The sequence below is a fragment of the Salvelinus fontinalis genome, chromosome 25 (assembly GCF_029448725.1).
Source record: "Salvelinus fontinalis isolate EN_2023a chromosome 25, ASM2944872v1, whole genome shotgun sequence".
Taxonomy (NCBI): Eukaryota; Metazoa; Chordata; class Actinopteri; order Salmoniformes; family Salmonidae; genus Salvelinus; species Salvelinus fontinalis.
This window is the reverse complement of record NC_074689.1, coordinates 24,195,847-24,212,001: the sequence shown is the minus strand read 5'-3', so window position 1 is coordinate 24,212,001 and position 16,155 is coordinate 24,195,847. Positions and strand designations below refer to the sequence as shown.

The 16,155-nt window shown below is 45.4% G+C and overlaps 1 protein-coding gene across 1 annotated transcript in view; it reads left to right on the top strand.

The window, feature by feature from the left end:
* LOC129823006 (collagen alpha-1(XVIII) chain-like) overlaps positions 1 to 16,155 on the top strand; it is a 131,276-nt gene extending 115,121 nt beyond the window's left edge. Inside the window, exons 24-41 of the mRNA XM_055881659.1 lie at positions 651 to 740; positions 826 to 861; positions 3,080 to 3,133; positions 3,328 to 3,384; positions 5,187 to 5,246; positions 5,438 to 5,479; positions 6,581 to 6,608; positions 6,882 to 6,959; positions 7,157 to 7,182; positions 7,269 to 7,349; positions 8,373 to 8,508; positions 8,619 to 8,674; positions 8,999 to 9,130; positions 11,517 to 11,564; positions 11,769 to 11,798; positions 12,938 to 13,138; positions 13,233 to 13,348; positions 15,027 to 16,155. Coding sequence (XP_055737634.1) covers positions 651 to 740; positions 826 to 861; positions 3,080 to 3,133; positions 3,328 to 3,384; positions 5,187 to 5,246; positions 5,438 to 5,479; positions 6,581 to 6,608; positions 6,882 to 6,959; positions 7,157 to 7,182; positions 7,269 to 7,349; positions 8,373 to 8,508; positions 8,619 to 8,674; positions 8,999 to 9,130; positions 11,517 to 11,564; positions 11,769 to 11,798; positions 12,938 to 13,138; positions 13,233 to 13,348; positions 15,027 to 15,228 — 1,473 coding nt within the window. The 3' untranslated portion in view covers positions 15,229 to 16,155. The remainder of the gene's footprint in view (positions 1 to 650; positions 741 to 825; positions 862 to 3,079; positions 3,134 to 3,327; positions 3,385 to 5,186; positions 5,247 to 5,437; positions 5,480 to 6,580; positions 6,609 to 6,881; positions 6,960 to 7,156; positions 7,183 to 7,268; positions 7,350 to 8,372; positions 8,509 to 8,618; positions 8,675 to 8,998; positions 9,131 to 11,516; positions 11,565 to 11,768; positions 11,799 to 12,937; positions 13,139 to 13,232; positions 13,349 to 15,026) is intronic.

Here is a 16,155-nt window from a genome sequence, read left to right as displayed (position 1 = left end):
CTAGGGTCACCATGTGAAAAGGAAACCACTGAAGAGCCCAGGATTTCCTATTGTGTCCTGTGTGGCTCAGTTGGTAGCACACGGCACTTGCGACGCCACGGTTGTGGGGTCGAATCCCATGGGCCTCCAGGCCAAGAGGGACCAGTACGAAAATGTATGCCCTCACTAGTGTAAGTTCCTCTGGTTAAGAGCATCTGCTAAAATGTAATAACCACTATGTGACCTTTTCTGCACTGGACTGAATGAACATCTAATATACAGGCTCAAAGCCCTTTGGGTTTCAATCAATTAAAAGTGTGAAACTGAACACCAGTGCTTATGATTAAAGCTAGGACCCCGGTTGCTGCACTCAAAGCCTGCTAATGGCTTCCAGACTGAGCAGCCATAGACAATATGCTTCAGTCCCAAGGTCTGTGGAACAACATAAATGAGATTATTATCTAATGTTTTCTTTTCTCTGAGAAGTACTCATGGTGCTTCAACATGCATGTGCTGCACATTACCCCTGGCTGTGTGTACGGAGGGGGGGTTGTGCTGGTGTCTACAGTATGTATGATTGTCATTTGATTGTGTGTATATCGTCTTATTGTCATTTAACTGCAAGTGTGTGTCTGTATGTATATCGTGTAATTGGTCACGTGTGTTTGCAGGGAAAGAAGGGTGAGCCAGGGGTCATGGTGGCAGCAGACAGGTCTATGATGTCTGAACTCACAGGGCTACAGGGGCCCAAAGGGATCAAGGTTAGTCTTACACGCACACTATTTCCTTGGTCAAAGTTTGATACTTGTGTCACACGATCCACTTTGTATCTTCACTCTTTCGCAGGGCGATTGTGGTGTTCCTGGGCCAGCTGGAGTTATGGTAAGACTTTATTGGCTTCTTAATCTGACACTACCCTTTGTAGTAACTTCCCCCCTATACCTTCTCTTGTCGTGTTGCAGCAGCTGCTTTCATTCAAAGTGTTTTGGAACCTTTTTTTGTATATGCACGTACAGGCCTACCTCTAGGCCCCCTATCCAGACAATGCATATTTTCGGGAATATTACGGACCTGCGATATATCTTCATCAGGATGTATCTTCATCACGATGTATCTTCATCAGCATATACAGTTGAAGTTGGAAGTTTACATACACCTTAGCCAAATACATTTAAACTCAGTTTTTCACAATTCCTGACATTTAATTCTAGTAAAAATCCCTGTCTTAGGTCAGTTAAGATCACCATTTTATTTTAAGAATGTGAAATGTCAGAATAATAGTAGAGATAATTATTTTTCTTTCATCACATTCCCAGTGGGCCAGAAGTTTACATACACTCAATTAGTATTTGGTAGCATTGCCTTTAAATTGTTTAACTTGGGTCAAACGTTTTGGGTAGCGATCCACAAGCTTCCCACAATAAGTTGGGTGAATTTTTGCCCATTCCTCCTGACAAAGCTGGTGTAACTGAGTCAGGTTTGTAGGCCTCCTTGCTCGCACACGCTTTTTCATTTCTGCCCACAAGTATGCTTGGGGTCATTATCCATTTGGAAGAACCATTTGCGACCAAGCTTTAACTTCCTGACGGATGTCTTGAGATGTTGCTTCAATATATCCACATCATTTTCCTCCGTCATGATGCCATCTATTTTGTGAAGTGCACCAGTCCCTCCTGCAGCAAAGCACCCCCACAACATGATGCTGCCACCCTCAAGCTTCACGGTTGGGATGGTGTTCTTCGGCTTGCAAGCCTCCCCCTTTTTCCTCCAAACATAACAATGGTCATTATGGCCAAACAGTTCTATTTTTGTTTCATCAGACCAGAGGACATTTCTCCAAAAAGTATGATCTTTGTCCCCATGTGCAGTTGCAAACCGTAGTTTGGCTTTTTTATGGAGGATTTGGAGCAGTGGCTTCGTCCTTGCTGAGCGGCCTTTCAGGTTATTTCGATATAGGACTTGTTTTACTGTGGATTTAGATACTTTGCACCTGTTTCCTCCAGCATCTTCACAAGGTCCTTTGCTGTTGTTCTGGGATTGATTTGCACTTTTCGCACCAAAATACGTTCATCTCTAGGAGAAAGAACACGTCTCCTTCCTGAACAGTATGATGGCTGTGTGGTCCCATGGTGTTTATACTTGCGTACTATTGTTTGTACAGATGAATGTGGTACCTTCAGGCGTTTGGAAATTGCTCCCAAGGATGAACCCGACTTGTGGAGGTCTACAATTTTCTTTCTGAGGTCTTGGCTGATTTCTTTTGGTTTTCCCATGATGTCAAGCAAAGAGGCACTGAGTTTGAAGGTAGGCCTTGAAATACATCCACAGGTACACCTCCAATTGACTCAAATGATGTCAATTAGCCTATCAGAAGCTTCTAAAGCCATGACATAATTTTCTGGAATTTTCCAAGCTGTTTGATGGCACAGTCAACTTAATGTTTGTAAACTTCTGACCCACTGGAATTGTGATACAGTGAATTATAAGTGAAATAATCTGTCTGTAAAAAGTTGTTAGAAAAATTGCTTGTGTCATACACGAAGTAATGTCCTAACCGACTTGCCAAAACTATAGTTTGTTAACAAGAAATGTGTTTCAAAAACTATTCAAAAACTAGTGTTGAGGACAAACGTAGACAAAGTCCACTAAGGTAGGAATACTCCAGGGCTGTTTTGTGCAATACCTAACATCAATACGTTCACATAGGCAGACTAGATATCCTGCACTCTTCTTTAGCAGTTTGTTCTGACTTGAGATATATTCTCACTTGAGATATACAGTGCATTCAGGGAAGTTCAGACCCCTTGACTTTTTCCACATCTTGTTACGTTACAGCCTTATTCTAAGACGTATAAAATCGTTTTTTCCCCCTCATCAATCTACACAATGGAAATATCACATTTACTTAAGTATTCAGAACCTTTACTTAGTACTTTGTACTAAGTAAAGTGGTTGAAAAAAGTGGTTGAAAAACGAGTTTTAATGACTCCAACCTAAATGTATGTAAACTTCCGACTTCAACTGTATGTTCGTCAGCACGTACACCTGCTGAGGGTTGAAATACAAAGGGAAACACTGCTGTTTTGTTTGTTTTTTACAGGGTCCATTTGGGCCGGAAGGACCCAAAGGAGAATATGGCTATCCTGGTCGTCCGGTAAGTACCACACATTATAATTTGAGACGTTCTTTTAACATTGTAGTCTACAAATGATAACAATGGCAGTCAGAATATGTTTTATTGACATATAGTGCCTAAACCCAAGGGCACTCTTTTGGGTTACACAAATGCAGAACAGTGTGGTCATATTGCCATCATTCCATTAATGATGTGGTTTCCTCTTGCTACAGGGTCGTCCTGGAATAATGGGGCATAAAGGAGACAGAGGAGACGCTGTGGGTGTGTCGGTGAGTTGAACTCCCTCCCTCTTTAGATAGCTCACGGTCACAAAGGTTTGAGAAGCACAGCACTAGGGCCAACTACTTCACTAGGGCCCCCTTGCCAGAGCCGAAAGGTACTGCAGACATCTGAAGGTGGCGCCCCCTAGCCAGAGCTGAACGGTACTGCAGACATCTGAAGGTGGCGCCCCCTAGCCAGAGCCGAACGGTACTGTAGACATCTGGAGGTGGCGCCCCCTAGCCAGAGCCGAACGGTACTGAAGACATCTGAAGGTGGCGCCCCCTAGCCAGAGCCGAACGGTACTGCAGACATCTGAAGGTGGCGCCCGCTAGCCAGAGAAGAACGCCACTGCTTTCAGTAAGACAGCTTTCCTCAACACGTGTCAGAGGTTCCTGGCCCTACCTCAGTGTTCCATGATGATTACTTCCCTCGCCCTACCTGTGTTCCATAATGATTACTTCCCTGGCCCTACCTCACTGTGCCATGAAGATTACTTCCCTGGCCCTACCTCAGTGTTCCATGATGATTACTTCCCTGGCCCTACCTCAGTGTGATGATTACTTCCCTGGCCCTACCTCAGTGTGATGATTAGTTCCCTGGCCCTACCTCACTGTGATGATTACTTCCCTGGCCCTACCTCACTGTGATGATTACTTCCCTGGCCCTACCTCAGTGTGATGATTAGTTCCCTGGTCCTACCTCAGTGTGATGATTAGTTCCCTGGCCCTACCTCAGTGTGATGATTAGTTCCCTGGCCCTACCTCACTGTGATGATTAGTTCCCTGGCCCTACCTCACTGTGATGATTAGTTCCCTGGCCCTACCTCACTGTGATGATTAGTTCCCTGGCCCTACCTCAGTGTGATGATTACTTCCCTGGCCCTACCTCAGTGTGATGATTACTTCCCTGGCCCTACCTCACTGTGATGATTACTTCCCTGGCCCTACCTCACTGTGATGATTACTTCCCTGGCCCTACCTCACTGTGATGATTACTTCCCTGGCCCTACCTCACTGTGATGATTACTTCCCTGGCCCTACCTCAGTCTAATGATTACTTCCCTGGCCCTACCTCACTGTGATGATTAGTTCCCTGGCCCTACCTCACTGTGATGATTACTTCCCTGGCCCTACCTCACTGCGATGATTACTTCCCTGGCCCTACCTCACTGCGATGATTACTTCCCTGGCCCTACCTCACTGTGATGATTAGTTCCCTGGCCCTACCTCACTGTGATGATTAGTTCCCTGGCCCTACCTCAGTGTGATGATTACTTCCCTGGCCCTACCTCAGTCTAATGATTACTTCCCTGGCCCTACCTCACTGTGATGATTACTTCCCTGGTCCTACCTCAGTGTGATGATTACTTCCCTGGCCCTACCTCACTGTGATGATTAGTTCCCTGGCCCTACCTCAGTGTGATGATTAGTTCCCTGGTCCTACCTCACTGTGATGATTAGTTCCCTGGCCCTACCTCACTGTGATGATTACTTCTAGTGAAGCAACAATATTTTGGTAGTTTTAGGTATGTCTGTGACCTCACTTTTTTATTGTTGGTTGAACTGGCTGAACAGATTTAACCAGACTTAGTGTACTTGTGGTCATATCTGAAGTCCACTCCTGTAGATCAAGGGTTGTTTCACTATGAAGGTTTGTGGATGAAGGATGTGAAATGGACTTCTGAACCAGAATGTTGCCCATTCAACTCTAATGGTGATTCTGACCAGAATGTTCCCCATTCAACTCTAATGGTGATTCTAATATTTTCCTCTTCCTCTGTCACTTTCTTCTTCTCCCTCTCTTTTCTCAGGGATCCCCTGGCCCCCCCGGACCCCCGGGACGTCCTGGAAAGTTCAACTGCCCCAAAGGAGTAAGTTTGACCCCCCCCATTTTTTTATAAAGGTTCAAATCCAGGTCTTGTGACATGATTGTGTCTTGCGAGGCCAAATGATGGGCCAGCGGCCCGCCAGTCGGAAACCCTTCCTATATACATGTTTGTCCATGTCATTATCAGGTTCTGTAGCTGTTCTGCTCATTGTCCCCTTCTTTCCTTTTTTGAAGACAGTTTTTCCCATCCCTCCCAGACCGCACTGCAAAAAGGCCGTAAGTGACCGGCAGACAGCACAGAGCTGGGCAGGCTGATCTCAGGCCTGCCTGTCTGTCTGGGGTATTCTCTCTCACACACACACACGCACATATACACACCTGCCCGCACACACTTTGTATTTCTCTCTCTCTCTCTCTCTCTCTCTCTCTCTCTCTCTCTCTCTCTCTCTCTCTCTCTCTCTCTCTCTCTCTCTCTCTCTCTCTCTCTCTCTCTCTCTCTCTCTCTCTCTCTCTCTCTCTCTCTCTCTCTCTCACTCACACAGTCACTCGTTCACTCTGTGATGTATTCCTCACTTCTTCATCATAAAAGGGGAATGTGCATGTTGCATCCATGGTCCCTAACCTACTCCAGGTGTGAATAGAGGATCTCTCCCAGCATGCTGCATGTCATATGGACATGGTGGTCATGTGGTGGGGGGTTGCTCTTCCATTGGTTGGTTCGTCTTCCATGGGGAAGACACTAACACAATTCACGATGGTCCCCAAGATTGAATATTAAACATTCATTCAAATTATATAATAATTTTGACTTCCTGAGAGTAGATTTACTAGTGTCAAAAGCAATTCATGTTAACAGTTTCTATATGAAGTCAGTTTAAGACATTGTAATTTCCAATAATTCCATTCAGATTGTATAACCATGTCATTGTTTTGTAAATACCAGGTTAATTGTGTTCTCAAATACAACATAACCTAAAGAATGTACTTACTATGTAAGGTATTTCAAAAGTGATATGAGACAAATGTGATTGGTGTTTCCTGTCTTTCATGGCGGCCATCTTGAAAAAAAATCACCTTTCTTCCACGGTGGTGGTGGTTACTGCATCGTTTCATCCTTCTAACCCTCCATTTTGTTACAGATAGATTTAAAGATACATCCTGATGTGACCTCTGAATCTGTGGATGTATCATCACAATATATAATATCAAATATTATATACATATAATAGCCATCTTGTTTTAGTTTTTCTGAAATGCATGATGGGAAGTTTCCATACGGTCACTTGACTGTTCCTTTCATATGTCCTGTTCGTGTTTCTCTTCAGGAAAGTCCAATATTTCTCATGTCTTTTAAACATATTTGTTTCACTTTTGCAGATAAATGGTTCTGAGAATTCAACAAATGGTGAGTAAGAAGGACATGACATCACACGACCTGTTATTTGTTTGTTGACAAGGAAAGCATCAATGGTAACTTATGATATGTGCTATATTATTACACACACACACACACACACAACACGAGTCTTCTGAGACCTGCTCCATCCAATACAACATATTAAATAGAAACACACACAGCATACGTTCCAACATTGTCTGTCATTACTTTGTTGTGTCGTCTTCTCTTTAATGCCCCTACAGCCTAATGCTCAACTGTTGTTCCTTATCTGACCTGTAGGGGGGCCGGACTGTCTTTCATCTGGGACCAAAGGGGCCAAGGGGGAGAGGGGCTTCCCTGGGATGCCTGCTCCACCACGTGAGTCACATTGGATGGATCACTGTTTTACCTAACAGTATTATTTCAGTTCTACTTTTGATATAAACAATACATATATTCTAATGTGTCATAATAGAGCGTCTGCTAAATGACTTAAATGTAAATGTAAATAATGCCTGTGTCATTATTCATGTAGACATGTTATCTTTAATAATCAATGGATGTTTTTTCCACAGTCACAATGCTTCCCAAAGGAACTATGGTAAGTTGAGTTGTGTGTGTGTTTGTGTGCACGTGTGTGTGTGTGTGTGCTTACCTCTCATAGTTTGTGTGTCTGTCTGTCCACAGGGGAATAAAGGGGAGAAGGGGGAGAAGGGGGAGGCCGGGTTACCGGGCCCACCTGGTATGCGTGGGACATCTGGAATGGTGGTGAGTCTCGTTTTCACGGAGACCACACTCTCCCAAAGCCACGCCCACCCACCACAGCTTTGACCAATTACTCTTACTGAGAAGAGCAACGTGGACACATGACAAAGTACATCATCGGTGTCATCTTAATTTGAGGGGGATATTACGGTCTAGGACCTCTCTTTTGATGGCGTGCTAGATAGCTAAACAATGTGTGGTGAGTTTCAGTTGAGCTTAATTGCTGCACGAGATGCTTTATGTCTGAAGCTGTTTGTTTTTGTTGTGAGGATTTTGAATTTGGCCGCAGTGGCAAAATGCTGGATTTACATTAAAGGGAATACAATTATTTTCAAATTCTTTCAAATTCAGATGCTGCATGTAACAAAAGAGGATTTGTTCTACTGGCTGCATTTAAATAATCTCACAGAGTCACGGGGTTTAAAATAACCTCACAGAGTCACGGGGTTTAAATAACCTCACAGAGTCACGGGGTTTAAATAACCTCACAGAGTCACGGGGTTTAAATAACCCCACAGAGTCACGGGGTTTAAATAATCTCACAGAGTCACGGGGTTTAAAATAACCTCACAGAGTCACGGGGTTTAAAATAACCTCACAGAGTCACGGGGTTTAAATAACCTCACAGAGTCACGGGGTTTAAATAACCTCACAGAGTCACGGGGTTTAAAATACCCTCACAGAGTCACGGGGTTTAAAATACCCTCACAGAGTCACGGGGTTTAAAATACCCTCACAGAGTCACGGGGTTTAAAATACCCTCACAGAGTCACGGGGTTTAAATAACCTCACAGAGTCACGGGGTTTAAATAACCCCACAGAGTCACGGGGTTTAAATAACCTCACAGAGTCACGGGGTTTAAATAACCTCACAGAGTCACGGGGTTTAAATAACCTCACAGAGTCACGGGGTTTAAATAACCTCACAGAGTCACGGGGTTTAATAAGTCATCATGTTCTATGAATATTCATTCAAGGTAAAATGACAAGAGATGAATATCTGTTAAAGCACTGGGTCTGTTTCAGGGCCCTCAAGGAGAAACTGTTATGGGGCCCCCTGGCCATCCAGGCGTTCCCGGGTCTCCAGGTACTCCGGGGTATGGGAGACCTGGCCCTCAAGGCCCCCAAGGGCCTCCCGGACACCCCGGAGCACCCTCTCCAGGTAAGATGTGTGGCCCACCCTTTGTGAAATTTGCTGTATAGTGAAATAGGCTGACTAGCTTCGCATAATAAAATGTTACCGTTGTTTGTCTCCCATTTTTGTAATTCCAGCTGTGAGCGTCCCTGGACCTCAAGGCCCGGCTGGACCTCCTGGGGCCTCTGCCATGGTGAGTCAGTCTGTCCCCTCCGTTATTCCATCACTTATCCGTCTCCATCACATCATAATGTCATCCCGTCATGCCATCAAATGTCAATCCTGTAACATCATGTCATCCTTGTTACGTAATCACACGTCCATCATCAAATAACCCCAGACACTAAAGATAAAATGTCCGTCCTCCTCAATTGCCCTGACCAGTGTCTAGAGATAGAATAACTGTCCTCTCCTCAATCACTTTGGTCAGTGTCTCCCGAACAATTACAGTGTTATAAACAGTCAGATATTTCCTTCCAGTCTCAAAAGGTGCTTCTCTCCTGTGTTTTTCCTTTAGATGGAGACGTTTCCTTCCAGTGAGGTCATGATGCAAAGGACGATGAACAGCAGAGAGGGGACCCTGAGCTTCATCACCACGGGGACAGGCAAACTCTACATCCGGGTACAAGAGGGATGGAAGGAGGTCCTGGTACAGTAGCATCTCTGGTCCCTGTCCTCCATGTCTCTCTGGTCCCTCTCCTCCATGTCTCTCTGGTCCGTGTCCTCCATGTGTCTCTGGTCCCTCTCCTCCATGTGTCTCTGGTCCCTGTCCTCCATGTGTCTCTGGTCCCTCTCCTCCATGTGTCTCTGGTCCCTGTCCTCCATGTGTCTCTGGTCCCTGTCCTCCATGTGTCTCTGGTCCGTGTCCTCCATGTGTCTCTGGTCCCTCTCCTCCATGTGTCTCTGGTCCCTGTCCTCCATGTGTCTCTGGTCCCTCTCCTCCATGTGTCTCTGGTCCCTGTCCTCCATGTGTCTCTGGTCCCTGTCCTCCATGTCTCTCTGGTCCCTCTCCTCCATGTGTCTCTGGTCCCTCTCCTCCATGTCTCTCTGGTCCCTGTCCTCCATGTGTCTCTGGTCCCTCTCCTCCATGTCTCTCTGGTCCCTCTCCTCCATGTCTCTCTGGTCTGTGTCCTCCATGTGTCTCTGGTCCCTGTCCTCCATGTGTCTCTGGTCCGTGTCCTCCATGTGTCTCTGGTCCCTGTCCTCCATGTGTCTCTGGTCCCTCTCCTCCATGTGTCTCTGGTCCCTCTCCTCCATGTCTCTCTGGTCCCTGTCCTCCATGTGTCTCTGGTCCCTCTCCTCCATGTCTCTCTGGTCCCTGTCCTCCATGTGTCTCTGGTCCCTCTCCTCCATGTGTCTCTGGTCCCTCTCCTCCATGTGTCTCTGGTCCCTCTCCTCCATGTGTCTCTGGTCCCTCTCCTCCATGTCTCTCTGGTCCCTGTCCTCCATGTGTCTCTGGTCCCTCTCCTCCATGTGTCTCTGGTCCCTGTCCTCCATGTGTCTCTGGTCCCTCTCCTCCATGTGTCTCTGGTCCCTCTCCTCCATGTGTCTCTGGTCCCTCTCCTCCATGTGTCTCTGGTCTGTGTCCTCCATGTGTCTCTGGTCCCTCTCCTCCATGTGTCTCTGGTCCCTGTCCTCCATGTGTCTCTGGTCCGTGTCCTCCATGTGTCTCTGGTCCCTCTCCTCCATGTCTCTCTGGTCCCTGTCCTCCATGTGTCTCTGGTCCCTGTCCTCCATGTCTCTCTGGTCCCTGTCCTCCATGTCTCTCTGGTCCCTCTCCTCCATGTGTCTCTCGTCCCTGTCCTCCATGTCTCTCTGGTCCGTGTCCTCCATGTGTCTCTGGTCCCTGTCCTCCATGTGTCTCTGGTCCCTGTCCTCCATGTGTCTCTGGTCCCTGTCCTCCATGTGTCTCTGGTCCCTCTCCTCCATGTCTCTCTGGTCCCTGTCCTCCATGTCTCTCTGGTCCCTGTCCTCCATGTGTCTCTGGTCCGTGTCCTCCATGTGTCTCTGGTCCCTGTCCTCCATGTCTCTCTGGTCCCTGTCCTCCATGTGTCTCTGGTCCCTCTCCTCCATGTGTCTCTGGTCCCTCTCCTCCATGTCTCTCTGGTCCCTGTCCTCCATGTGTCTCTGGTCCCTGTCCTCCATGTCTCTCTGGTCCCTGTCCTCCATGTCTCTCTGGTCCCTGTCCTCCATGTCTCTCTGGTCCCTGTCCTCCATGTCTCTCTGGTCCCTGTCCTCCTTGTCTCTCTGGTCCCTGTCCTCCATGTGTCTCTGGTCCCTGTCCTCCATGTCTCTCTGGTCCCTCTCCTCCATGTCTCTCTGGTCCCTGTCCTCCATGTCTCTCTGGTCCCTGTCCTCCATGTGTCTCTGGTCCCTGTCCTCCATGTCTCTCTGGTCCCTGTCCTCCATGTCTCTCTGGTCCCTCTCCTCCATGTCTCTCTGGTCCCTCTCCTCCATGTGTCTCTGGTCCCTCTCCTCCATGTGTCTCTGGTCCCTCTCATCCATGTCTCTCTGGTCCCTGTCCTCCATGTGTCTCTGGTCCCTGTCCTCCATGTGTCTCTGGTCCCTCTCATCCATGTCTCTCTGGTCCCTCTCCTCCATGTGTCTCTGGTCCCTCTCCTCCATGTGTCTCTGGTCCCTCTCCTCCATGTGTCTCTGGTCCCTGTCCTCCATGTGTCTCTGGTCCCTCTCCTCCATGTGTCTCTGGTCCCTCTCCTCCATGTCTCTCTGGTCCCTGTCCTCCATGTGTCTCTGGTCCCTCTCTTCCATGTGTCTCTGGTCCCTCTCCTCCATGTGTCTCTGGTCCCTGTCCTCCATGTGTCTCTGGTCCCTGTCCTCCATGTGTCTCTGGTCCCTGTCCTCCATGTGTCTCTGGTCCTTGTCCTCCATGTCTCTCTGGTCCCTCTCCTCCATGTCTCTCTGGTCCCTGTCCTCCATGTCTCTCTGGTCCCTCTCCTCCATGTGTCAATAGTGTCTCTGTGAGCCGTGAATATATCTGATATGTTTGGTGTTTTCCTGTGTCTCTGTCTCCACAGCTTGGTAACTTGATCTACCGCCCAGTCAATATCCCTCTTCCTGACAAGGTAAGGACAGTAGAGTTGAGATGAGGATGGGACATGTTCAACTGCATTCATTTTCTGCTCATGTCTCCCACTGTCATCAATGGATTGTTTACGTAAAAGTGAATTGTAGACCTCCATATAAGGGATGATTATAGCAGAATATGATGTGTGATTGCTGCTTTTTATGTTTGTAATCCAGTTAGTAATACACGTTTGCCCCCTTAGGCTCAGCCAGGCACCGCCAGAAGATATGGTGTAAGTTTGTTGACAAAAAAGACAAGATTGGCTAAGCGTTTGCACCTGTGCAAAGTTAGCTGTTGTTATTTCATAGAGGAACGATAAAGTTTTTTAAAACAGTCTTTATTTACACTTTTGTATTCTTACTCACATCTTTTAACTTTTGTTTCACCCAGTTGTTTTATGAAACTTTGCACTGGAGCCAAGAAACAGTCAATCAAAATACATGATTTAAACTTTCTGCTTCCTAGTTAGTAGTTAGAAAACTTCTAGATACAAAAAGGAGAAAAACAGAGCGGAAAAAGTTGAACCTTTGTTATTGTTCGTGAAAACAAGTCATTGGTTTGGTTCAAGTCTGGCCACAAAATGAACTGGAGTCAAAATGTGATTTAGCAGTGGTTTGAGTATTCTACTTTTAGATTAAATTACTATCTGTGTGCTGTCGTTGAAGGACAGCCCAGGTTCCAGTTTTAGAGATTTAGATTCCCATTTCACAGTAGCAGACAGTCCATTCTGTACCAAGACCATCACCTTGGAGAGATGAGAATGATACTGTTGATGACTTCACATGTTTTGCTGCAGTGTGTGTGTTTGTGAATAATTAAAAAAAAAACATTTTAGTCATTTGGCAGACAATTATTAGCAATTAGGGAGAAGTGCCTTGCTCTAGGGCACGTCAGGAGGTTTTTCACCTGGTCTGCTCAGGAATTCGGACCAGCGACCGTTCGGTTACTGGCCCAACGCTCTTAAAGGGCGCTGCATGGTCAATCCGATGTCTGCATTGGCCGTGCAGGACATTCATACTTCTTGTGCTTCGTGGATCAGAGCAGAGCTGTTGTGAAGGAAGTTGTCAAGGAAGTGAGTTTGTGTTAATACAGGACCTCCCGCCCTCACCTACCGTCAACCAATCACGTCAATGCGGAACCCTCAGCATTGTTACATGTGAGAGGCACACGGCCATGCGGTACAGAGCTTGATTTGACCCCTGCGTGCCTCCAGTGGCTCCAAAATTGCGTCACACCATCCATACGACGCCTCCGACCACATTTTCAGATCAAGCATAAAAATGAACTTTAATGGAAGAATCACTCTGAATGAGGTGGCGGTTTAGAATACACACCAAATGGAGGATCTCTAATCCTCGGTCTCTTCCTCAGCTCAACCTGGTGGCCCTGAACCAACCCTACACAGGGAACTTTGGTGGCGACGACATGACAGACAAGCGGTGCTATGAACAGGCCATGGCCATGGGTCTGCCTGCCAGCTACCGAGGCTTCGTATCCTCAAAAACCCAGACGATTAATAAAGACCTGGTCTCCCAGAGGTTCAGACAGAGCTACCCCATAACCAACCTCAGGGTAAGCCAACCTCTCTCATCTAACATCATCTAAGATCAGTGTATACCGAAACAAAATGAAGTGTCAGTCAACTCAACTCGTTCTGTATCCACAGGGGGACATTTTGTTCAGTAACTACAAGTCCATCTTCACTGGGGGTGGAGGCAAATTCCCATCTAACATCCCAATCTACTCCTTCGACGGACGGGACGTAATGGCAGACCCCTTCTGGTGTGTGTGTGTGTGTTTGTGTGTGACTGTGTGTGTGTGTGTGTGTGTGTGTGTGTGTGTGTGTGTGTGTGTGTGTGTGTGTGTGTGTGTGTGTGTGTGTGTGTGTGTGTAGGGGGTCTGAGTGGTGAAGGCTAGGCTGACCTCATACTATATCTCTGTCTGAATAGTAAAGACTAGGTAAACATCTTATATCTCTGTCTGAATAGTAAAGACTAGGTAAACATCTTATATCTCTGTCTGATTAGTAAAGACTAGGTAAACATCCTCATCCACCCCTCATCTTCCCGCCTGCCCCAAAAGCTGCTTCACCAATTGACACATGGGTTTGGAAGAACGTGGGCATGAGGGATGGAGGGAACACACATGGCTGTTTCCACAAAGTGCAGGATAGCACAACCCCCAATCCAGACACTGAGGGTTGTACCGCTGTGTGTTTCGGCCCGGGCGCATGCGAGCCAGCTGTGTCCACCCTCGTTCTATCGCTTCTATTTCTATACCGCCGCGTTGAATTTATCAGCCCCAACAAACCAGAGACTAGAGGCTGGCAATTGTGGCTCCAAAGTGGCTTTTTTATAGATGTTTTTCAAGCAGACGTTTTCCTACTTTGTGGCGAGGTCTATTTGAGAACGTGTATGAATAGAGATAGCCTGGGCACAAAAAAGGGATATGGCTATTGATGTCATCTGTTATGTTGAGGTCGCATCTGTATGAAGAGATTTCAGTGCCAACGAAAACTGTATTTTAATTCAATATTTTTTACATTTGTATTAAGATACTACGTTTTAATTCCATATCTTTGAATTTGTACTGCACAAATTGAATCATTGAATTCATAAATAGAACTTGAATTTCATGATTTGAATGAATTAATATTGCATTCAGTTTTCAAATACCATTTAAATGTAATTTAATATTTTAAATTCAAAATGTATATATTCAGTTTCAATATGGTAGCATCTGCATTCATTGTCTGTGTATCAAGTTTACAAATTATAATTTCAAGTTGACCAAAATTTATCACATCCATTCAAATTCAGTTTTTAATTAAGTTTTCTAAATTCAGATCCCTGCGCATTGTAGATTTTGGTACTGCACTGACCCTGTATATAGGTTTCTGTTTAAAAAAAATATATATATATATAATTAGTTATACTATTTTGATATTGATAACTGTACTGTTGGGTAGCGCTTGCAAAAGTAATGTTTGTTATCACACACCGGATAGGTGCACTGAAATGTCTTGTTTTACAGGGTCATCCGTCCGGCGATACCCTGGAGCAAATTAGGGATAAGTGTCTTGCTTACATTGTCGGCTTGGATATTCAAACCAGCGACCTTTCATTACTGGCCCAACACTCTAAAGCATTGTACTTGTGCATGTGACAAATAAAACTTCACCTTCCTAGTACTTCTCCAGCCAGGAAAAGGGTTGAATTAAAACGATCCATACATCGGTGGGTATCTCAGCTCAGTTTGGGGCTACATTAGTTCAAGTGTGTTTTTTAGAGATTTTTTCATGGTAGGGGATTTAAACTATTTATTGGTGTTTGCGTGAACATCTGTTATGTATGCCAGTACGACTTTAATGTGTGGGGGTGTGTGTACATGTGTACATGTGCCTCTGTATATGCTGTATCCATACACTCTCCCATTATATATGTATCTATCTCTCCCGCAGGCCTAAGAAGAGCATCTGGCATGGCTCCAATACGTTTGGCAACCTGTTGGTAGACCGGTCCTGCAATTCGTGGCAGTCTGACAACATGTCCATCATGGGCCAGTCGTCCAATCTAGCTTCAGGCTTCCTCCTGGGACAGCAAGCACAAAGCTGTAACAACCAGTTCATTGTCCTTTGCATCGAGACCAGAGAGCATGTTTAGCAGACCGCTCCGTCCTCCTCTGCTTTCATTTTATCACTCTGGAAAGGTGTAAATATATGTACATTCCTTTATGAACATTTCATCATTGTCATCAAATATTCCTCCTCTCCCGTCCTCTGATTGGTTGGTTGATTGACTGAGATGAGACAGCGCATACTGTCTGTCGATACCAGCTCTAAATCATGGCTTTGCGGAGTTTTTCAAGCCAACTTTCAAGATTATTTCTCACTACAGATGTTTCTCCTAGTCAAGATGTCACCTTTCGTCTTCCAGTGATTGGCCATGTTTATTGTTTGTCCTATTGGCCATGTTTATTGTTTGTCCTATTAGGTCATTCTTTAAGAGATGTTTGTTCCATTAGACCAGGGCCAATAGCACATTTCACATGCATAACACCCATATTCGACAAAGGTGTTCAGTAAAGAAATCAGTAAAGAAATGCTGATGCACTATATTAGATGTGTTTCTACGTCTAGTGATTTCTCATTTGAGCAACAATTTCTCTCACTATTTAATTTCAATTCAACGTCTTATTTATACCGTTACTACACATAACGTGAATGAATCAAATGATTAAGGTTAAGTATGTAATTTATAGATTGTTTGTCAGGGACTGTTTTAGTTTTTTGTAATTTTGTTGTACAGCATTCCTTTTATGGTGCTATGATTTTGATTTGATAGGTAGCTAGTTAGATGTGACTTCATTCAACATAAATTCCACCAATCACATAGAAATTCACCACAAAAAAAAATTATAACATGAAATTCATAAGAGATTTGATCAGTATAAGTGAGTATATTTTATACAATCATTGGTACTTATTGATTAAAAATGTTTTTCCTTTTCTTAATAATCTGAGTCTGATATCTGTTTTGAAAGCCTGGCCCAGTTACGTCGAGGCTGTACTGTGGTTAGAGAACAGGACC